General features: G+C 35.3%; 2 protein-coding genes across 2 annotated transcripts in view; one reads left to right on the top strand and one right to left on the bottom strand.

Annotated features, from left to right (window-relative positions):
* The first annotated feature begins 435 nt into the window (after positions 1-435).
* Positions 436-9342, top strand: LOC6051203 (exocyst complex component 1). The gene is made up of 3 exons (XM_001867644.2): positions 436-2445; positions 8029-8539; positions 8615-9342. Exons 1-3 carry the CDS (start codon positions 608-610, stop codon positions 8960-8962), a joined length of 2697 nt encoding a protein of 898 aa, XP_001867679.2. The 5' UTR covers positions 436-607; the 3' UTR covers positions 8963-9342.
* A 3539-nt stretch (positions 9343-12881) lies between these two features.
* LOC6051204 overlaps positions 12882-23866 on the bottom strand; it is a 29536-nt gene continuing 18551 nt past the window's right edge. The window contains exons 2-4 of the mRNA XM_038257410.1: positions 14335-14901; positions 13418-14022; positions 12882-13349 (exon numbers count right to left, since the gene is read on the bottom strand). Coding sequence (XP_038113338.1) covers positions 12882-13349; positions 13418-14022; positions 14335-14806 — 1545 coding nt within the window. The 5' untranslated portion in view covers positions 14807-14901. The remainder of the gene's footprint in view (positions 13350-13417; positions 14023-14334; positions 14902-23866) is intronic.

Genomic DNA, 23866 nt, shown 5'->3' with positions numbered 1-23866 from the left:
GAATTTTAAGAATTTTAAGAATTTTAAGAATTTTAAGAATTTCAAGAATTTTAAGAATTTTAAGAATTTCAAGAATTTTAAGAATTCTAAGAATTTTAAGAATTTTAAGAATATTAAGAATTTTAAGAATTTTAAGAATTGTAAAATTTTTAAGAATTTGAAGAATTTTAATTTTTTCGATTTTTTAATACATTTTTTTAATAAATTTTAAGATTTTCGTAAATTTTAAGAATTTCATGAATTTTATGAATTTACGAACTTAAAAAATTCCAAGAATTTGAATAAAATCAAGAATTTGAGGAGTTTTAATAATTTTGCTACATTTTCAAGAAATATCATTGGAAACGAACCTTCTATCATTGAAAAATTTCACCTTCTTGATCACCCCTAGCTCCCCTATTTTGACGTATCGCAATTTTGCTGACTTGTCAATCTGAAACGACGACGACGGAAAAAATATGTCAACAAAAACATTCGCTCGAAAAACCACCTACAAAAGTTGCTAGCGCAGATTCCGTGTTCCGAGAAAAACGTTGGTAAAAACCGGTGCAGTTTTATGAGGCCCCTCCGGCACTGCTCGCGGCAAGTGTTGTGGTAAAGTGTCGAGATGGCAGCCGGCATAAAGTTCCTGATCCAGAAGGAGGTGTTCGACGCGCTGGAGGAGCGAATTCTTTCGGTGTGCAATGTGAGCAAACTGCTGAAGAAGAAAAAGAGCTCATACCTGTGTCTGGTGGCGTCGACGAAACCGCGGATCGTGGTCACGATCTGCCAGGTCAAGCAGTACGACAAGGGCGTGTGGAAGAAGAAGCGGACGTGGGCGCTGGAGGAGGTGAAGGGGGTCGATGGGCGGAATGAGTCACCGGAGACGCACGAGTTCGATGTGCAGCTGGAGAAGGTGTACCGCTGGTTTGCGGCGAACCTGCACGAGCGGCAGAACTTTATTACGGTGCTGTGGAAGCAGCTGGCGAAGCACGTGCGGGCGGAGGAGCGGCCGGTGTTTAAGAATGTGCCCAAGACGTGGCTGACGGAGCGGTCGCCGGAGAAGATGGTCGGGGAGGGGGGGAAGTTTGGGGGGATTGGGGGTGGGGGGAGGGGGCAGGAAGAGGACGAGGATGAGCTGGACGAGATGGTTGAGAGTGAGGACTTTCACGCGTTGACCGAGAAGGAGGAGACCAATTTGGGCAAGTTGATTGGGGAGTGCGATTACGCGATAAGTAATGCGGAGTTGTTTATGGAACAGTTGGGGAAGAATTTGCAGGAGCTGGACGGGGCAAATATTCAGAGCGTGCTGGCGTCGGAGAAGCAGGTTGACGCGTTGATGGACCAAATTGAAACGGCTATTCTTGAGGCGGAAAAGGTCGAAAAGCGGTTGGACGATTACGACGAAATTCTGTGCCACATTCGGGACACGATGGAAAAGATGGGCGAAAAGAACCAGATGATTGAGATCGCCAACACAAATAATGTAAAACTGCTGCAAGAGTTGGAGAAGGTTGTTTCTCAGCTGGATCTTCCCCACGTGCACCAACTCGCTCTAAGCGACACGGATCTAACTCCGAAAGGACTCCCAGCGGCGATTGCCGCCGGTAAAGCTCTCCAAACAGCGATGAACAGTGACATCGACCCAGCACTGCTTCGGCTAACCGCCGTTCAAGACCAGCGCAAGCGGTTCGAAAAGTGGAAAGCCAAATTCTCCCAAACCGTAAGCCGACATCTGAACAACCTGTTCATCCACCTTGGAAACCTGGGCGACTCGCAAAGCCCGCACTCCGGCACCGATATAAACCTCCCGAAGCACAACTCCGTCCACCGGGAGTTGTCCGCGTACGCCGAACTCATGCACTGGATGAAGGCGATGGACCGCAAAGCGTACGACGCCCTCATCAAGGTCTACACGAGCTCGCTGAGCAAGGTGTACGATCGGGACATTCGGCTGTTCTTCGAAGCGGCCAAGCAATCCATCTCCGTCAAACGGTTCGGCTCGCGCGAAGACCTCAACAGCAGTTCGATGAGCAACAAGCTGAAGCTGGGCCAACCCAGCAAACAGCCGGTTTCTCAACCGTACGGCATCCTCGGCATCAACCGGGAATTGTGGGGACCCGGCGCCGAACCGGTCGAGCGACAAAAGTTCGATTCGATCCTGGAGAAAGTGCTCGCCGAACTCGAACCGGTCGCGCTCAGTGAGCAGCACTTTTGCATCGCCTTCTTCCAGCTGGACGTGATAAGTCCGACCGGAAAGAACACTCAAACGACGCTGGACATGGCGGCGGCCATTCAGGATCGGGAGCAGCGGGACGAGCGGGATACGGCGGTGGTGGCGATTCCGCAGAAGCGACTCGATCGGCAGATCAACGAAGATGTGCGGCGGATGATGGGCGAGCTGTTTAGCAATTTGGAGCAGGAGTTGAACAGTTTTATACTGAGCTTCGAGAAGCTGGACAGTTAGTAAGTGGACCGATTCTTAGCACTTGTTTACCTTGCAGTCATTTTTTTAAGTTGAACTTTGGATGGATCTGATAATTTTTCATGTTTTCCAACTATTTGAACTACACAAAATAGTAGTTTATGCAACAAGTTGCAAAAAGAGGATTTTTTTCAGCACGAGTCCAACGAGGTTCACCGAGTTGGATAAATACGAAGAGTGCTGAAAAAATCAAGTTTTGCCACGAGTTCCATACAACATTTTTTGCAATTCCGAAAAACACCCATTGAGTGAAATTTTATGTCAAATTTTCATGTATTTTGTCAATAAATCGTTTGAATCAAAATTTTTTTGAAAAGTGTTACTTTTTGAAACAAGTGCTGAAAAGTTCAACTTTTCAGCACCCATTTCAGTGCTGAAAAGTAGAACTTTTCAGCATTTATTTTGAAAAGTGTTGCTATTCGATTATGTTATTTTTGGTACAGAAAAGTAGGCTATTTCGTCGTTCAAGAATGACAGGAAAACTAAGTAGTTTCACGACGGAATTGCAAAAAACATATTTCCACGCCAAATTTCCTATTCTAAACATATCTGTGAGCAGAATTTGTAAAATGTATAAATTTTATATTTTTGACATCTTTTTATAAAAATAGCTCAAATTCTCAAAAATAGTCCCGTCAGGCCATTTTTTTTTTGGTCAAACAACCCATTTATGTAAGGTAGTAAGGTTGTTAATCGATAAAATTATCGTCGATAATATTATCGTCTGACGATAACGATTATGGCTATTTCGATAATTCTATCGGCGTTAATCTTATCGCCAATAATGGTCGATAACTCATTTTTAAAATCTTTCTAAAATCGAATTATTCAACCATATCTAGGGTTCGTTCAAAAATTACGTCCATGAATAGGGGAGGGGGTCCGGAGTTTGTGACAGCCCATGTTAAAGGTATAGGAAAAGTGCGTGACAGGGGGGAGGGGGGGGGGTCTGAAATCCCGAAAATGTCTGGACGTAATATTTGAACAAACCCCTAGTTCAATTTTCAAAGCTTTTACTAAGAATTTTTTTTTTTGAGAATGTAGTAAGTTTCAAAGTAAAACATGTACTCAACATTGTTCACAAAATACCGTAATTTTCAAAAATACTAAAATTTTCATAATTTGCAGTACGAAATTTTGTATGTTTTTTCACTTTATTAATTTTTTTTTGTAAAATGCTGAAACTTTCACAAAATACCGTATTTTTTCGAAAGTACTCAAATTTTCATAATTTGCAATATGGGTATCAAACGAGTTGAAATTTTGTATGCTTTTTCAATTTATTAGTGTTAAAGTAGAAAATAATTGAATTTTCACAAATTATCGTATTTTTTTCGAAAATACTCAAATTTTCAAAATATGCAATATTGGTATGAAACGAAGCGATGGATTGTTGGATGTTGAAAAAAAAAAATGTAATCAACAAAGTTTGTTCTGATGAAACTTTTGATTTCATTCATGTAGTGATCACCATACTGCGATCCATGACAAAGATTGGTGCCCTTTTTTGTTTATTTTCAATTCTATAATTTCTAAAGATGATAACTAGGCTTAGTGATTTTTCACGCTCGAAAATTGCAAATTTCACGGGGACCCTGATTTCAAAACACCAAATTTCACGAAAATGTCGCGGATCGTGAAAAATGTTAAAATAACCCTGAAAATCTTATGTAAAAATTACAGAAACTAATTTTTATGCTTCATTATATATTCTTTTTCAATAAGCTTATAAAAAAATTTCACTAAATTTGAACGTGACATACAAAAAACTTTTTTTAATTTCCAGAAAAATCCATTGCATCATGGATGGGCTCTATAAATATTTTGAAACGAAATGTAGGGCGTATTCTCAGTTGTTGAAATGCTTTTTTAAATATTCGACTAATATAGCTTAATAATTTTAGCTAATTTGCTTCTATTTTATTTTTTTTACATTTTATAGAATTACTTATCAAAGCAAGATTTAACTATATTGTAAAGCCAAAATGATTAAAATAACTTTTGAAAAGTAATGCAAGTAGTAAAAATATGTTTTGAGGATTTTATCTCACTTTTCAAAAACTATTTTTTTTACTTCCAGGACTCAGCAAAAATCTGAATTGTTCTTTAAAGATTAAAATAAATCAATTCATTCTGTGCGATCTTTCAAAAACTAATCACAAAATACTTGTTTAGTCATTTTTTACATGATTTGGTTAAAAAAAGCCAACATTTGTAAAAAAAAACTTTTTGGTATCAGAATAACTGCAATCAAATGATTGATCATATCATTCTTGTGATAACTTGATGATTACGAGAATATATTTTTTACTTTGATTGTTTTTTGTTAACATCATTTTTTTTATTTTACTTGTTGATGCGATGAGATGAGGTGGTTTTGTGCCTTTTTGAGAAAGTGTCTTTTATCGATAACCAGACACAGCTCAAGGGGGCTTTTGTCCACCTCCAATAAAGAAAATAATAACAAAAAATAACAAGTTGTTATTTCCAAGCAATGATTTGAAAAATTAGTAAATTCCACGGGATTTCACGGAAATGTTCAAATTTCACGAATTTCACGCTGTCCGCGAAATCGTGAAAATTCACTAACCCTAATGATAACTGAACTAAGCTCAATATCTGAATATTTTGTCTGACATCCCACTAAGAGGAACAACTTGGTTTGGCAATTTTTCGGCCTTCCATAAATATTAAATACGTTGAGTTTTTGAGAATTCTACCGATTATTAAAACGAACTGACTTTTTTTTATTATTAGAAAGTTATATAAAATAAACTTATTTCAATCAAACCTTCTGAAGCAATCTTGAAAATTTTATTTTCATTTTGGACATAATGTGTATTAATTATTCAAAAATAGTTATTAAAAATGACCTCACTCTGATTCCAGCCATAAAATGGATAACTATAATTTATTATTAAAATTTATTTTTGAAAAAAAAATGTTATAAATTAAAATTATTTTAATTTGATAAAATAGTAATAGAAGTCAAGAATTTCAAAGCTTATTTGAATTAAATAAATGGATATGGTTTATATTTGAAATTAAAATCAGATTGAATCAGAAAGCGGACTACATTTTAGAATTCTTTGTGACAGTTCGTTTTTTAAATTTCAATACATGTTTGTTTCTATGCGTTTTCATGAGAAAAAATGTAGTTATTTAAGTTAAAAGTTTCAATATATGCTAAAAACTTTGTTCAAATAGCAATAGATATTCAAAAAAATCTATTATCAGATAAAATTTCAGCTAAATTTTAACATTCTGAAACTCCATTTTAAATTAATTATATTTAAAAGTTAAAACAAAATCACCGAAGAAACAAATTGATTGTTTGTTTTTCAAAAGTGAAAAGAAACAATGGTACAAACACATTTGACGTAATTTATTTTACACAAGTTTTTTTGAATCTCTGTTAGTATTAATCATAAAATATATAAAAAAAAAACTTTTTTGGAAAAAGCATTACTGACCAACCCAGTACATGATTTTTTTTTAAATAACAAACTTATCCAGTTGAAAAATATTTGTATTCGAAATATTAATAATGTCATCACTGTTTAGCGGTATTAATTTATTTAAGTCATGTGATTTTTATTTATTTTCAATTTGTTCGGATTTTAAGCTTTTACATGATTTGGTTTCATTTGCGCAAAAAATGCTAGCTATATCAATTTTTCCATTGGGAGCTGGTTAAGCTAATTTGTAAAAAAAAGAATTTGGATTGTTTTAAAAATACGTTTCAGATTTTGATGTAGAATTAACCTCCAGAATAAAACATTTCTGGAAACTTACCAAGTTAAATGAAAGATGGAATATTTATTAATTTAAAATAAAATATATTAGAATAAAAAAAAAATTTGGTTCACCCAAATATTCATTTTATATATCGAATGTTTATTTCTTGATTTTTGGTATGAAATTTATTAACACTGCAGTTTAGTATAGTCAAATAGATTTTTTTCTTATGCTTTTTGAAAAACTTTTTTTTTACAGTTTTCTATGTAAACCCCAAATCTATTTAAAAAAAAAATTCAATTTCTGTTAGTGAAACATAATTTATGAAGATTTTTGAAATAGTTCTTTCAAAATGAACAATTATGAAATACTTTTTCTAACTTGTTTGATAAAAGTGGTTTTGTATTTTATAGTTAATAGGTATTTAAAAAAAACCTGAATTGTTTTAAAATTTTGCGAAAAAATGTATGGCGCGGATTTCGCGGATTTGAAAAAGCTCGGCGCGGTTTTCGCGGATTTTATATTGGGAAAGTTGTAACCACCCAGGATTTTTTTTTGGAAAATATAAAAAAACCACAAATTACCGTATTTTTTCGAAAATACTCAAATTTTCAAAATATGCAATATTGGTATCAAACGAAGCGAAATTTTCATAGAGTTTTTTTTGAAATTCAAAAAATTTCACAAGATCCTTATTTTTCTGAAAATACTAAAATTTTCAAAATATGCAATATGGGTATCAAACGATTTGAATTTTCGCATGCTTTTTCAATTTATTAGAGTTTTTTTTCGAAAATATGAAAAAAAAAATCACAAATTACCGTTTTTTTTTTGAAAATACTCAAATATTCAAATATGAGAATTGAGAAAATCAACAGGCATATCTGGATTCATGATTTAGTCTAGGTCCATAAAAAATAGCCTGTTACGAGATGTGCTTCTTGCTCTATTTGTGCCTTGACTATTGAAAACAACAACGCTATTAACAAAAAAAATTGACTGTCACTTATGTTAATCAACAGTCATAAAGAGCCTTTTTTTATACAGTTTAGAGGAATTTGAATAAAACTAGCAATCAAAATAATAAATTCGAGTTGAATTATGCATAACAAACAGATTTTGAGGAAATTCTGACAATTGCTTCATTTCGTGACGGGACAACGCGACCAAACCCACTTTTGAAAAATGTCTGCCTTGTCCCGCCACGAAAAGAAGTACCTGTCAAATCAACAAAGTTTGACCAAATTGCTTGATTCAGGAAGCAAAATGTTCGTTTTTTAAATTTCGAAACAACTGTAGAAAAAGGTTTTTTTTTTCAAAAACTCACTAGGAGAGCAGAGTTTTCCCTTTTGTGTATTAAAATCAAAATGATCCAATTTTACGATGTTGTCCCGTCACGCTACATTTTTATCTCTCTTAACTCAAACTCAAAGTGTTATCAAAACAAAATTTGTTATTGGTCTGATATGGGTAGAAAGCCAAAACAAATTTGGAATAACATTTTTTGTTATAAAAGAATACCTCTAACTGTTATTGGGATTAGTTGTTAAAATAAAGAAAAAATAATAACAAATTTGTTTTCGAAGAATAACTAAAAATGTTATTGGTCTGTTGTTACAAAAACAATCGAATAACAAAAAAAAATCATAACGACGCATAACAAATCTTGTTATAAAGAACATAAAATGTTATTGGCCTAGTATTTTCAAATATCAAAAAATGTTATTCCCAAGTTATTTCCGTCTGCTCGGGAAACGTTGTCCCGTCACGATAATCGGTAATTGGACTCTTATTAATAAATGTATTTCCCTTGAACCTCCTTCCAGCTACTCGCTGTACGTGCTGGTCCGCCTCACGCAGCACGTCATGTCCGCCCAGGAGGGCCAGTCCTTCCTCAGCATGACGTTCGCGTCGGCGCTGATCCACGTGAAGCGCAACTTTGACAAGTTCATGAACCTGCAGCTGCAGTCCATCCAGGAGGCAAAGGTGCCCAAACGGTCCAAGTGTGGCCTGCTGCCGTACGTGGAGAACTTTGAGGAGTTTGCCGTGACGGCCGAGTCCATCTTCAAAAAGACGGAACGCCGCAACGATCTGGACAAGTGGCTGGTGAAGCTGGTGGAGGCGATCTTCGAGTACATCCCGGTGAACGCGATGGACCACGCGAAAACACCGCACCAGGTCGTCAAGATGGAGAACTACCACCGGATGCACTCGCTGCTGTCGCAGCTGAAAGTCGGCGTGCTCGAGCAGCTCAAGAAGGACGCCAAGGTGCGGTACAACGACGCGTTGAAGGCATACGTAACGAAGTACTTTGGACGGCCGCTGGAGAAGTTGAACGTAAGAGAGCAAAAAAAAACCCCACAAAAAGAAAATTCTCACTCTAACAACCCACCCTCTTAAAAACCCTTCCAGCAATTCTTCGAGGGCGTCCAGCAAAAGGTGCAGCAGGGCGTGAAGGAAACCGAAATCAGCTACCAGATGGCGTACTCGAAGCAGGAACTGCGCAAGGTCATCGCCCAGTACCCGGCCCGCGAGGTCAAGAAGGGCCTCGAGCAGCTCTACAAAAAGGTCGAGAAGCACCTGTGCGAGGAGGAGAACCTGCTGCAGGTGGTGTGGCGCGCCATGCAGGAGGAGTTTATCGCCCAGTACAACTCGCTCGAGCTGTGGATTCAGCGGTGCTACGCGGGCGCCATGATCACGCTCGACTTTACCATCAAGGACATTCTGGACTTTTTCTCCGAGATTGCGAGGTCGCACTAAAGTTAAAACATCGATGTAATTGTGTAACAAAACAAAACTATTCCAAATTGGTATGACTTATCGAGCTCAGTTAACGAATATTTTATTAGAATTTAGCCCTAAGAAAAAGAAAACTTTGTTGCACCCTGTACTCTTATCGTTATATTTACACACACCCACTCACACACACAGTTTAGGCCTAAGTGCAAAAAAAAAACAAACTCTCCTTGAAAAAGGGATGTAATTTATCGAACAATATAAAAAGTTGGCCTTTAATGGCGGACGAAACAAAAAATGGCAAATATAAAAACAATATCAATTAATTCGCTTATTACTTATATAATGAAAAATTGTATAGAAGTTATAAACTTATGAAATAAAGAGAATTATAGATACGAACAGCGTTTATTGTTTCTTTTAATTTCTTGTATTTGATTGTTGAGCTTGAATATGACCCCAAACATGCTTTGAAGTAATTTAGAACTTTTAATTTAAAGAAAGCGTACAAAATGGCTGTGTTAAAATACTTTTTGGTTCGTTTTGACCGTTTTAGCCAATTTAACCAATTTAGTTAGTTAGTCATTTTGACCGTTTTGGCCGATTTGGTAATTTTGGTTATTTTGATCGTTTTAGTCATATTTGTCATTTTGGTCATTTTGACCGTTTTGGCCATTTTGGTCGTTTGGTCAATTTGGTGATTTTGGTCGTTTTTGTCATTTTGATCGTTTTGGCCATTCTGGTCATTTTGGTCAATTTGGTGATTTTGGTCGTTTTGGTCATTTTGGCCATTTTGGTCAATTTGGTCGATTTAGTCATTTCAGTCATTTTGACCGTTTTGCTCGTTTTGGTAATTTTGGTCAATTTGGTTATTTTGGTCATTTTAGTCATTTTGGTCAATTTTGTGATTTTGGTCGTTTTGGTCATTTTGGTCATTTTGGCCATTTTGGTCATTTTGGTCATTTTAGTCATTTTGGTAATTTTGGTCATTTTGGTCAATTTTGTGATTTTGGTCGTTTTAGTCATTTGGTCGTTTTAGTCATTTTGACCGTTTTGATCAATTTAGTGATTTTGGTCGTTTTAGTCATTTCGGTCATTGACCGTTTTGATCGTTTTGGTCATTTTGGTCAATTTGGTGATTTTGGTCGTTTTGGTCATTTTGGCCATTTTGGTCATTATGGTCATTTTGGTCAATTTGATCGTTTTAGTCATTTCAGTCATTTTGACCGTTTTGATCGTTTTGGTCATTTTGGTCATTTTGGTGATTTTGGTCATTTTGGTCATATTTTTCATTTTGGTTATTTTGACCGTTTTGATCGTTTTGGCCATTTTGGTCATTTTGGTGATTTTGGTCGTTTAAGTCATTTCAGTCATTTTGACCGTTTTGATCGTTTTGGTCATTTTGGTCATTTTGGTCATTTTGGTCATTTTGGTCATTTTGGTGATTTTGGTCATATTTGTCATTTTGGTTATTTTGACCGTTTTGATCGTTTTGGCCATTTTGGTCATTTTGGTGATTTTGGTGATTTTGGTCGTTTTGGTCATTTTGGCCATTTTGGTCATTTTGGCCATTTTGACCATTTTGGTCATTATGGTCATTTTGGTCAATTTGGCCGTTTTAGTCATTTCAGTCATTTTGACCGTTTTGATCGTTTTGGTCATTTTGGTCATTTTGGTCATTTTGGTAATTTTTTTGTCATTTTGGTCATTTTGGTGAATTTGGTTATTTTGGTTGGTTGGCCATTTTGGTCATTTTGGTCAATTTAGTGATTTTGGTCGTTTTGGTCATTTTGGTGATTTTAGTTAATTTGGTTATTTTGGTCGTTTTGGCCATTTTGGTCATTTTGGTCAATTTGGTGATTTTGGTGATTTTGGTCATTTTGGCCATTTTGGTCAATTTGGTGATTTTGGTCGTTTTGGTCATTTTCGTCATTTTGGCCATTTTTGTCAATTTGGTGATTTGACCGTTTTGATCGTTTTGGCCATTTTGGTCGTTTTGGCCAATTTGATGATTTTGGTCGTTTTAGTCATTTTGGTCATTTTGACCGTTTTGATCGTTTTGGCCATTCTGGTCATTTTGGTCGTTTTGGTCAATTTAGTGATTTTGGTCAATTTGGTGATTTTGGTCGTTTCGGTCATTTTGATCATTTTGGTCATTTTGATTATTTTGGTCGTTTTGGCCATTTTGGTCATTTTGGTCAATTTGGTGATTTTGGTCATTTTGGCCATTTTGGTCAATTTGGTGATTTTGGTCGTTTTGGTCATTTTGGTCATTTTGGCCATTTTGGTCATTTTGATCGTTTTGGTCATTTTGGCCATTTTGGTCAATTTGGTGATTTTGGTGATTTTGGTCATTTTGGACATTTTGGTCATTTTGGTCATTTTGGTCATTTTGGCCATTTTGGTCAATTTGGTGATTTTGGTCATTTTGACCGTTTTGATCGTTTTGGCCATTTTGGTCGTTTTGGCCAATTTGATGATTTTGGTCAATTTGGTTATTTTGGTCGTTTTGGCCATTTTGGTCATTTTTGTCAATTTGGTGAATTTGGTCATTTTGGCCATTTTGGTCAATTTGGTGATTTTGGTCGTTTTGGTCATTTTCGTCATTTTGGCCATTTTTGTCAATTTGGTGATTTGACCGTTTTGATCGTTTTGGCCATTTTGGTCGTTTTGGCCAATTTGATGATTTTGGTCAATTTGGTGATTTTGGTCGTTTTGGTCATTTTGGTCATTTTGGCCATTTTGGTCATTTTGATCGTTTTGGTCATTTTGGCCATTTTGGTCAATTTGGTGATTTTGGTGATGTTGGTGATTTTGGTCATTTTGGTCATTTTGGCCATTTTGGTCATTTTGGCCATTTTGGTTATTTTGGTCGTTTTGGTCATTTTGGTCATTTTGGCCATTTTGGTTATTTTGATCGTTTTGGTCATTTTGGCCATTTTGGTCAATTTGGTGATTTTGGTGATTTTGGTGATTTTGGTCATTTCGGTCATTTTGGCCATTTTGGTCGATTTGGTCATTTTGATCGTTTTGGTTCTTTTCGTCAATTTGGTGATTTTGGTCGTTTTGGCCATTTTGGTCAATTTGGTGATTTTGGTCATTTTGACCGTTTTGACCGATTTGGTAATTTTGTTGATTATGGTCATTTTGGTCAATTTGGTGATTATAGTCATTTTGGTCATATTTGTAATTTTGGTTTTTGTTTCATTTCGGTCATTTCGGTCATTTTGTTCATTTTGGTAATTTCGGCCGTTTTGATTAATTTGGTCATTTTATTTATTTTGATCATTTTGAAAAAATCTTTTTCTCGATGTTGCTTCGAAATCGGTTTCACATAGTTTTAAATTAAAATTTACATTTACAGGCTTCAGAATGTTTAAAATTTAGAAACATTTTTTTTGTTATACCATAAATTTAATATTTAAATTAAACAATTTTTTTATGAAAATAATGTCAAAAGAAATAATTATTATTTTTTGAACTGCTCCAGATGATAAGTAACGGCACTCCAAGTGTCCATGTTTTGGCACTTTAACGACGCGAAAATAACAACAGTAATGATCATAAACAAACGCAGGCGAAGACAGTTTTAAACTTGACCCAGTAACGTGCCAACAGCTGGAGAGACCTTGAAACACCACCACATAAAGTGCGCAATTTTGACCTGTGAAAATAGATGACATTGTTCGTTGACCTACAAGGTGTTTGAAGTGAACAAATAGTAATGATAAATATTTATCACTTCCTTTATGAACCAATAGAGATTGGCGAAGGAAGTTTGAACAGGTCAACCATAAAAGAAAACGACCTTTTGGTGAATTTTCCGTTTGTCCGTTTGTCAATCAGTAAAAATTGTACAACTTGTTTACGTTCTATTTTAACTCTCCATTCACGAACCGCAATTTTATTACTCAATAAAAGGTGATAAATTAATTTAGGTCTGCTAGGGTGAACGACCAGCGCTGCCGGTGGTGCTATTTTGCAGCGTAAAATTTCTAAAATGGTACAAAATTTCCTGCAAATCTTGTTTGGAAATGCCCACCAGCAGGTCGGCCCGTTCCACTTCCTGGCTCCCGTCAACCTTCCGGATGTCGTTGGTCGCGTTCTTCGCCACAAGTTGGTCCAAAAAATCCACCAGATCTACGTCGTCACGTTTAGCGCGATTGACGGAACCTCGCAACGCTCGTATCAGCTGGACCAAGGGGCTGGTGGATTCCGCCACATCAACCGGAAGCGGGGCATCGCTTGGAATGTCTTGCTGGGGTTCCGCTTGCAGGGGGAAGATCCGGTTCCACTGTTGCTCCAAAAACGGCGTCGTTAGTCCGAACGGTATCAACCGCAACGCTCGAACGCCGTTTACTCGGAAATCGTCACTCAACAGAGCCGTGTTGTGTCTGAAAATGGCCGCTTTCTGAAAGCATACATTGATAATATTATGGATTTTTACTGTTGTTTCGCGTTTGTATTGCAAAAGTTGACCTTCTCAAACAGTCGCAGCTTGAAGTCCACATGGCACGTCCAGTATTGTAACGTGCCGACGTATTTGGCGCACTGCAGTATGCGTTGATCTAACGGCGTTAGCTGCAGCCGTTGGAACGCATCGCAGTCGGCTATGGTGGCGGCGACCTTGAGCGCGTGGGACACGATCTTGACGGTTTCCTCGTGGCTTGGCAGGTAACTTGGATCGTTGGAGAAAATCGACGGCACAAAACCGATCCACACGCGATTGTCCACGTTGGCGTTGCCCATGATCATGCCAAGCCGGGCGTTTGGCTTGACGCCGTCCTCTTCGTTGCATTCCGGACCGCGGATGAACAGTTCCGTCGGCAGCAGAACGGGACTCTGCGCTAGGGTAACGTTTGACTCGGTGTGCAAAACCGGTGCCACAATTGGACCGCTCAGGGCGAAATCAACCGGGACGTTCCGAAGGGTTTCCAGCAGGGCCACGTTGGAAACGATCGACGAGGTCACCAGGTGGCGGTAGTCGTTGGCGCATCTTCCGGCGATGATCACGTCTTTGTCCGCGAAGATGTACTTCCGCGAGGCGCCCAGCTGAATCTCGACGCCGTGAACTGCGGCAGCGGCTAAAATATAATAATTTTGTAATGTTATTATTTAACATGGTAGTTCTGGTTTGTTTACATTTTTGACTTTGGACCTTTTACATTGTTTTGCTTGAATTGAAAAAAAGGAACTGTTGGTTAAAAAATAATCTAAGCTGAGAACTTTAACTTCTTCGGTAGTTTTAGGGTAGCCATAAACCTTACGTAGACAGAAATTGAAATTAAGATTGACGTTATGGCCTAGTAAACATGACAACACATCTTTTTTTCCTGTTGTGGTGTCTTATCCAGCTAAACACAAACACATTAGTCACCTCTGCACAAACCACTCACCCAGATTATACAACAGCCGAACCAGTCTAGCCCCGGTCAGCAGCTTCAAATTCGGGTCAATCGCATACAAGGTCTGCTGCTGCTGCTCCACCCTCTTGCAGGTCCGGTTCCGTGCCGCACACGCAACTCCCGCCCGTTCCCCCCGGTGGGCTGGATCGACAAACTGGTAGCCCAACTGGTGGGCACATTCCGTGAACTTGTCCGCCACTCGACGGCCAAGGTCGGTGATTGCCGCGTCGGCAGCGGGTTCAAGAATTCGTTCGCAGTGATTTGACCGCAGCACCAGCACCGACTTCTCGACGTTTCGCTTGGCGAGGAACACGCCCACACTTTGCGCCACGTGGTCACTTCCGATCACGATGTACTGGTAGCGGTCCTCCAGGACGATTTCCTTCCGGGGTAGCTTTTCGAGGCTGGCGAAGCACGTGGCGGTTAGCGATAGTAGAGCTAGAATGCATTTGCTAGGCCACATGGTTCTAGTTACACTTCAGACTTTCTTTGCCGTTGTAAACGGAGGCACTTGTGGATACACTCATTTTATAAGAGTTGATTTGGGGAATGTTTTGGCTGGTGGAGTTCAAAACATAAACTTTAAGCACAGAGAAGAGTTCAAAATATTTTCATTTGGTTTTTAAACAACTTATTCAAATAAAATTGTTTTGTTTGTTATCATGTATCGAAAAGAGGGTTAAAAATGTTTCAAATTTGTTTATTTTTGTCATTTCAGTAAAAAGTTCATTGAACCTTTGTTTTTAGCCTGTGATGCAAACGGCGTGCAACTGAAATTTCCTGCTTCTGATTTTGTGCTTAGAATTTCTTGTTTCTTGTTTCTTGTTTCTTGTTTCTTGTTTCTTGTTTCTTGTTTCTTGTTTCTTGTTTCTTGTTTCTTGTTTCTTGTTTTTTTCGTGTTTCTTGTTTCTTAATTCTTGTTTCTTGTTTCTTGTTTCTTGTTTCTTGTTTCTTGTTTCTTGTTTCTTGTTTCTTGTTTCTTGTTTCTTGTTTCTTGTTTCTTGTTTCTTGTTTCTTGTTTCTTGTTTCTTGTTTCTTGTTTCTTGTTTCTTGTTTCTTGTTTCTTGTTTCTTGTTTCTTGTTTCTTGTTTCTTGTTTCTTGTTTCTTGTTTCTTGTTTCTTGTTTCTTGTTTCTTGTTTCTTGTTTCTTGTTTCTTGTTTCTTGTTTCTTGTTTCTTGTTTCTTGTTTCTTGTTTCTTGTTTCTTGTTTCTTGTTTCTTGTTTCTTGTTTCTTGTTTCTTGTTTCTTGTTTCTTGTTTCTTGTTTCTTGTTTCTTGTTTCTTGTTTCTTGTTTCTTGTTTCTTGTTTCTTGTTTCTTGTTTCTTATTTCTTGTTTCTTGTTTCTTGTTTCTTGTTTCTTGTTTCTAGTTTCTTGTTTCTTGTTTCTTGTTTCTTGTTTCTTGTTTCTTGTTTCTAGTTTCTTGTTTCTTGTTTCTTGTTTCTTGTTTCTTGTTTCTTGTTTCTTGTTTCTTGTTTCTTGTTTCTTGTTTCTTGTTTCTTGTTTCTTGTTTCTTGTTTCTTGTTTCTTGTTTCTTGTTTCTTGTTTCTTGTTTCTTGTTTCTTATTTCTTGTTTCTTGTTTCTTGTCTCTTGTTTTTTAACATTTTAACATTTTAACATTTTAACATTTTAACATTTTAACATTTTAACATTTTAACATTTTAACATTTTAACATTTTAACATTTTAACATTTTAACATTTTAACATTTTAACATTTTAACATTTTAACATTTTAACATTTTAACATTTTAACATTTTAACATTTTAACATTTTAACATTTTAACATTTTAACATTTTAACATTTTAACATTTTAACATTTTAACATTTTAACATTTTAACATTTTAACATTTTAACATTTTAACATTTTAACATTTTAACATTTTAACATTTTAACATTTTAACATTTTAACATTTTAACATTTTAACATTTTAACATTTTAACATTTTAACATTTTAACATTTTAATATTTTAACATTTTAACATTTTAACATTTTAACATTTTAACATTTTAACATTTTAACATTTTAACATTTTAACATTTTAACATTTTAACATTTTAACATTTTAACATTTTAACATTTTAACATTTTAACATTTTAACATTTTAACATTTTAACATTTTAACATTTTAACATTTTAACATTTTAACATTTTAACATTTTAACATTTTAGCATTTTAACATTTTAGCATTTTAACATTTTAACATTTTAACATTTTAACATTTTATAGTTTTTAGTTTTTAGTTTTCAGTTTTTAGTTTTTAGTTTTTAGTTTTTAGTTTTTAGTTTTTAGTTTTTAGTTTTTAGTTTTTAGTTTTTAGTTTTTAGTTTTTAGTTTTTAGTTTTTAGTTTTTAGTTTTTAGTTTTTAGTTTTTAGTTTTTAGTTTTTAGTTTTTAGTTTTTAGTTTTTAGTTTTAGTTTTTAGTTTTTAGTTTTTAGTTTTTAGTTTTTAGTTTTTAGTTTTTAGTTTTTAGTTTTTAGTTTTTAGTTTTTAGTTTTTAGTTTTTAGTTTTTAGTTTTTAGTTTTTAGTTTTTGTTTTTAGTTTTTAGTTTTTAGTTTTTAGTTTTTAGTTTTTAGTTTTTAGTTTTTAGTTTTTAGTTTTTAGTTTTTAGTTTTTAGTTTTTAGTTTCTAGTTTTTAGTTTTTTAGTTTTTAGTTTTTAGTTTTTAGTTTTTAGTTTCTAGTTTTTAGTTTTTTAGTTTTTTAGTTTTTAGTTTTTTTTTCTTTTTGCCTAAAGGTAAAAAAAACAAAAAACGGGTAAAATTTATTAGCATGTGGACCTTGAAAACACCGACATTTCTCTTCAATTTTATTGTTTTGTCTTTCCGTGGTCATGCTGAAATGTCACCCAAATTCGCATGGTCAAAATGGCAACATTAAACTTGAAAAAGAAACCTTCAATTTCGTCAAATCTCACTTAAACAATGACTGAAACCGTCCTTCTACCAAGTCGGGAAAACTCGACAAGGTTGTATTTCTGCCATCAAAAGAATAAATTTGTTCAGTTTGACTGAACAAAGCATCATTTCTAAGTACAATGTTTGATGGGAACCAAAAAAAGTTCCAAACCAAAATAGTAAACACCTGATGAATGATGTTCAAAAAAAAAAAAAAGAGTAGAAGAAAAAAACCGTTGACACGACTTAAACAAACCATTTGAAAAGTGTATGAATAACAAAGCCCAACAAACCGACTGCAACGTTCCACAATCGGTCATAATTGATTGTACCAGAGTGTGAAACATCGATGCGATTCGTTATTTTTTTCGCGCTGACTGCCCGTATCATTAAAAACGTGCGTTAAATTTGGCGCGCGAATCGTTGTTCAAATATGTCCAAATTACAATTACACCTGGGCGGCTTTGGGTGCCTTCACCACGGAGCGTTTGAAATGCAGTCATGTGAGACCAAAACTCGTAGTAAATTTGAACTGTACGGTGGGGTGAAGTTGATCACCAAACTTGGATAATTGTGGTCAAATAGTTTGACACTAGATTGACAATATTTATAATGAATCTGATATGAAATATGATTAAATACATTAAATTTTCCAAAGTCACACCAGACACTAAGGTACCGTAGTAGTTTTGCATGATCGATTGGACAGCAAACAGCTCTGTTATACTGTCTCTGTGGCTGCCACCAGCAGTCTCAGCAAAATGCACATTTCAACGGTTTTCTACGGCATTTCGGCAAGGTTGGCCGTGCGGTTTTTACTGCACCACAAAACACTGACCTGACTGGCTGCTGGCCGTTTGGCTGCTTCACTTAGTATTTCGACAGGCCGCGCGCCGCACGTTCGTTGTCGAACAGTCCAGTCTTCAGTAGCATGAATAGCATGTTATAAAAAGTAATTTCTTCTGCTGGGTAGTACCACATACTTGAGTGGCAGGCTCGCGCTTATTACGAGCATTTTAGTAAATTATTGTATACTTTTAGGGGGGTGCTGGTGAGGCCAACTTTATAGTTTTTTTTATTATTGTTTATAAATTATTTCCAAAAAATGCTTGGAATTTTCTTTTGGTTTACAAAACCTGTCTCAGCGTCAAAATTACAAACCACTTGACTTTAAAAACTATCACAAAAGAAACTAAACTTAAACCAATGACTAGCTTTTGAGCTTTTATGCATGACGGATGGATAGTTTTTGAACAAGTTAGTCCGTTGCAAATATATTTCAAACTTTATGGCACCCTTTCCGCCCTACCTAATCATGTGAAAAACAATATTTTTTTCAAGAATCTTCAAAATTTGAATGGAAATAGAAAAGTAACTAACCGAAAACATTTTTTTATTTTCTTTAACATTATTTTTTTTCATATATTGGTAATTATGTTAAGCATATTTTTTTGAACCTATTATGATCTCTTATTAAAATTTCATGTACAGTAGGGTGGTCTAAATCCGATTTTTCTTGGGGCTACCCCCTAAAATCAAAGATTGCCCAATCACTAGGCTAAATTCCATATTTGAGCTCATTCTGACCACGGGAACCCCTCCCTTTTGTCATTTAGCCTAGTGATGGGTCAATCTTTGATTTCAGGGTAGCCCCGAGAAAGCCCGGATTTGGACCACCATAATGTACAGTGCTTACAGACATAAAGTTTTTTTTCAAGCAAAACAAAAAAAAAATGACTCGTTTAATTTAGCTTTTACGAAAACTAATAGTTGATTAATAACTCCTACTGGTGTGAAATTCGTGTTGCACCCTTTGCAATTTAATGTAGCAACCATGTCTTGTATTATCAATATTTTATTTTCTTTTTGCTTGTCTTAGTCAAAAGTCAAGTTTTGATATTTTAATGATGAAAAATTTGTGTAAAGTTTTTAAGTTTTTGTTTTTTTAATGAAATTTTGTTTGCACCTATTCTATAACCAAAGAAGACTTTTTGCCAGTCTTCCCGAAACGCACGCACGCCGTACACGCCGTACAAGTTTTCAGTGCAGATGAACCTCAAACACACCAGGTTACCATGTTCGAGTTCTCCCCGCACGGCGCACTCAAGTTTACACGCGGTGTAAACACGGGGTGCACACCTCGGGTACAACGCCGTGCGAGCGAAGAGCGTATAAGGAGACGAAAAAATGACTGCTTCTCACTCTCTCTGCGGCAAACACTGTAGTGTGACTGCAGCGGAGAATGAAACACCACTTTACAGCAGAGGGAGCGTGAGGGAACTATTTTTGTCTCTTTTCTGCGTCGTCGGCCTGCACGGGGTTTGTACCCGAGGTGCAAGGTTCGGTTTAAACTTGAGGTTCGTGTGCGGGTACAGCCTGTACACGGCCGAGTTTAGGTTTGCTTGTACGCGTGCACACGCGGTGCTGGTGTTTGATCGAGTACAGAAAACACAGAACGCGTTTGAACGCGGTGTGCGGCGACCACTGCTTTTTGCATCATTAGTTCGTCCAGATATTTCTACATACAATTTTGACAGCTTACCAAACAAAAAGGCTAACAATTTTTTTTTAAATGATGTGTCTTGAGAACGGATTTTGTGATAAATTTTCTGTCTTGGGCATAGTTAATTTTTTGGAAAAAAATTCAGAAGCAAATTAAACTCTTCAAAAAATTTCCCGTTTTTTAATTCGACTATTCGCATCAATAATTTGTATGAAACGAAATATTTTTTTTTAATTTGGCATTTTTTTTACAAATAAGGGCGTTGGAAATATTTTTCAAAGTTTATGTCGTCCCCCCTTCAAAATTGGTCCGAAAAATCAGGGGGCAAACAAAAAAATTTTCCAAAAAACTTCAAAATTTCCATAAAAATAGAAGTCTAATCAACTGAAAACAATCTAAAAAACATTTTTCTGCATTGATAATCATATTTAGCATGTTTGGGCTTGTTTAAAAATGTTTAGAATTTTTATGAAATTCCAATGTACAGCACCGCAAAAATTTTATTTTTCGCAAAAAAAAATTTTTTTCGTCAATACTTAGATATTTTGGAAACTAGTAATGGCAAAACAACTGGACAGGTGTATACTGCATTTTAAAACTTTTTTTTCATTGAAATGTTGAAACCTTGGCTCGTAATCTCCACTTTTATACTTTTTTATTTTTACCCCCGACTTTGGTCAGAGTCGAGGGACATAAATTTCAAAAAAAAAAAATTGCGAAGGCCTAATGGTTTTTGAAACCAGGTGAAAAACGTCGATTTTTTTGTATTTTTTTTTATTTTTACTAAAATTTCTGGCTGATACTTGACAAATCTGGCGTTCCCAGGTTTATCTGGCAACCTGGCAACCCTGATTGCAAATGTAACATCCTGGAGCAGACTGTTAAATTCTAATAAAACACTAATTGAATTGAAATTGAAAAAAGAAAATTGCAATCAAAAAGCATTTTGCATAAATTTGTATATCGTGCAACATTTTCGAGTTGTATCCATTGTTGCAAATATTTTTCATCGTAACCTCCTCCCCCCCCCTTCAAAATCAAGTGTCAAAAACAAAATCTATTTCTATGAAAATTCAATAGGGTCCTAAAGCCCTATGTAAATTATGATGTTTTGACGATTATAAACACGCTTAACCCTCTACAACCCAACCCCGCCTTAAGACGGGCTTCGATCTAAAAAATCGCCAAAAATCAATTTTCCAACCAATTATTGATCTTTAAAAAACACTAGAAAGAAGAACTCTTAAAATTTTAGAAAATTTATGGGTTGAAAGTTTTACTTGTTTTATGTGACTTTGCCCATGTTTTTAAAAATGTCATTTTTTAGGGGTCAACTTTGGCTGTGTTTTTTAAAACATTTTCTATATTTAAAGTAAAAAGAAGTATGCAATAATTGTTGTAGTGCCCCAGACCATGCCTCTATGCATTTTTCTAAATTTTAAATGATAATGGTGCCATTCTATAGCATTTTAGAATTTAATTTTCTATAGCAGAAAATGTGAAAAACAAGCAAAAAATTGAAAAAGTGACTGTAAAAACATGAAAAAATTAGATAGGCAAAATGTAATGATAGGAAGTGGTAGAATAGGCCAAATACTACCAAAAACAAACATAAACTAAACAAGATAAAGACAAATTTAAATACTAAAAATTAAACAAGAAAAACATAAAACAAGAGAAGTAAAGTTTTTCATAGAACAAAAGTTGCTCAACATGACCTCCTGAACATGAGAAAAATAAAAATCTTCGAAAAAAAATTTGGGCGGTAGAGGGTTAAAAACAATTTCTGATCACCTTTTTTTTATTTTAATGCAATAAAAAAGTTTACAAGACATCATTTTTTCGATGGATCAACTATGGTCCCCGTGCAAAGGGTCGTTATACTCAGAAAAATAAGCTTCATGGCTGTAAACAATAATATCAGCAATCTAAGCTTCATTTTAGAACCCAATTGAGGTTAATTTTTCCAAATTGATTGATTAACAGAAAAAGTTCCTACTTGACAGCTCGTTCCAAGGGGACCATAGTTATCCATCGAAAAAATGTTGTCTTGTCAATATTTTTTTTGCATTAAAATGAAAAAAAGTGATCACAAATGGTTTTTAATTTTGTTTTTTACCGTTGTACATAAAAATTTACATAGGGCTTTAGTACCCAATCTGCAATCTGCTGAAATCAATTTAAAATGCATTTCCCTGCGTTTAGAATCATTTTAAGCATGTTTGGGTTGATTTAAAAATCATTTGAATTTTTGAAAATGTTCGATGTTTAAGTTTTTTTTCGCTAAAATTTTTGTTTTCGTCAAATCGATCATTTTTTGAAAATTAATGATTGCAAACAACTGAACTAGTGTAAAATGCATTTTAAAACACTTTTTCCATGCAAATGCCGAAACTATGGCTTGTTATTACAATATTTATATTTTTTAGTGTTTTTCACACCTGCCTAGTTGATTTGCAATCATTAGTTTTCAAAATTTCTAAGTATTGACAAATTGTTTTTTTTCTGCATAAACATATTTTTTTTGTACTCAACAACGGAATTTCTAAAAAAATCTAAATATTTTTGATCGATCCCAGACATGCTTAATATAATTTTAAACGAAAAAAAAGGAATTTCAAATTGTTCTCAGTTGATTGGACTTCTAGTTCCATAAAAGTTTTGAAGTTTTTTGAAAAAAAAAAAAAAAATCTCAGCTAGCAAAGTCTAAACTTAGAAATATGTACCCTCCCAGCAAAGGCTTATGAATTCATCTCAGTTGAAAGGTTCAAATCTCTGAGTTGCAAACAGGGTTACCAGGCCAAAATTTGAAAAATCTGGAAAAATCTGGCTGGCGAGAATCTAACAAATCTTAAGGGACCATCCATAAACCACGTGGACCCATTTGGGAGGGAGGGGGATCAGTAATTGTCCACGCTCCATTAAAGAAAAATTGTTTTGTATGAAAATTGTCCACGAAGGGGGGGGGGGAGGGTGGACTTAGATAAAAAAAATTGTCACGTGGTTTATGGATGATTCTCATAGTGAAGGGGAGGAAGAATATGAACTAATTCGAAAGTTTTTAGAATTCATACGGTTTAACTGTTTTTATGGTTGTACTTATTTACATTTTCTTTAGGAAAATTATATTCAATTTTTTTCAATTCAATTCGTGCATTACAAGCAAAAAGTTGTTAAAATGGGCAAAAAGTGAAAAATCTGGCAAATTCTGTCAATATATGGCACTGAGAAGGATGAATCTTTATTCTGGCTGACACTTGAAAAATTTGGCGTTGCCAGGTTTATCTAGCAAGCTGGCAACCCTGATTGCAAATGTAACATCCTGGAGCAGACTGTTAAATTCTAATAAAACACTAATTGAATTGAAATTGAAAAAAGATTCGAATGACAAATTCGATTCACTAATAATGTCATGTTGTGTCTGTGTCATAATTTGAAAACTTTTTTTGCATCTGCTTTGAAAGCATTAAGATCAATTTTCGATATATCATGATTTCTAATAAACTAGTTTGGAATTTAATCTCATTATGTAGGTATGTTCTAAAGATTTTTTTTGGTCGCATAAGCGATCAAAAATTATGATTATGGCTTAGAAGCTAAATCTAACTGTAAATTTCATCGCGAAAAAATCCACATCTGAACATTCAATTCAATCTTTCGTGACACATGTGACGTGACACACGAATTTTAAACCGGTTAGGGATTTTGAAAATAGGGCACGAAGAAGTGGAAACGACAAATTGTTATAATTATGTATTTTTAATTAGACACCACCAAGTAGAAAATCTGATGTTTTTGTATGTCTGCAGAAGCCAAGAAGCTTCGAGAATATGTTCTGCATTATAAACAAAGCGTGTAACTATAATGAAGCTTTGAAGAAATTTAATAACATATTTGTATATTTTTTTTAAGAAACTAGAATAATCCTGCAACACTGTTCCAGCCTTATCTCTCTCCATACAAGCACAAAACATATTAAAGACCCTCCAATACTGGCCACAGGCCCCCAAGCCCAAGTTGCCACAAGCAACTTTTGCATGTATGTCTTTGTCGTTGATTGAACTGGCTGGGCTGGACGCGCGCACTTGACCGCTACACACGGCGCAGCAGTGGGGCAAG

The sequence above is a fragment of the Culex quinquefasciatus genome, chromosome 2, assembly GCF_015732765.1.
Source record: "Culex quinquefasciatus strain JHB chromosome 2, VPISU_Cqui_1.0_pri_paternal, whole genome shotgun sequence".
In the NCBI taxonomy this organism is placed as follows: Eukaryota; Metazoa; Arthropoda; class Insecta; order Diptera; family Culicidae; genus Culex; species Culex quinquefasciatus.
Note: the sequence above shows the minus strand (reverse complement) of the source record. Positions and strands in the feature narration are given on the sequence as shown.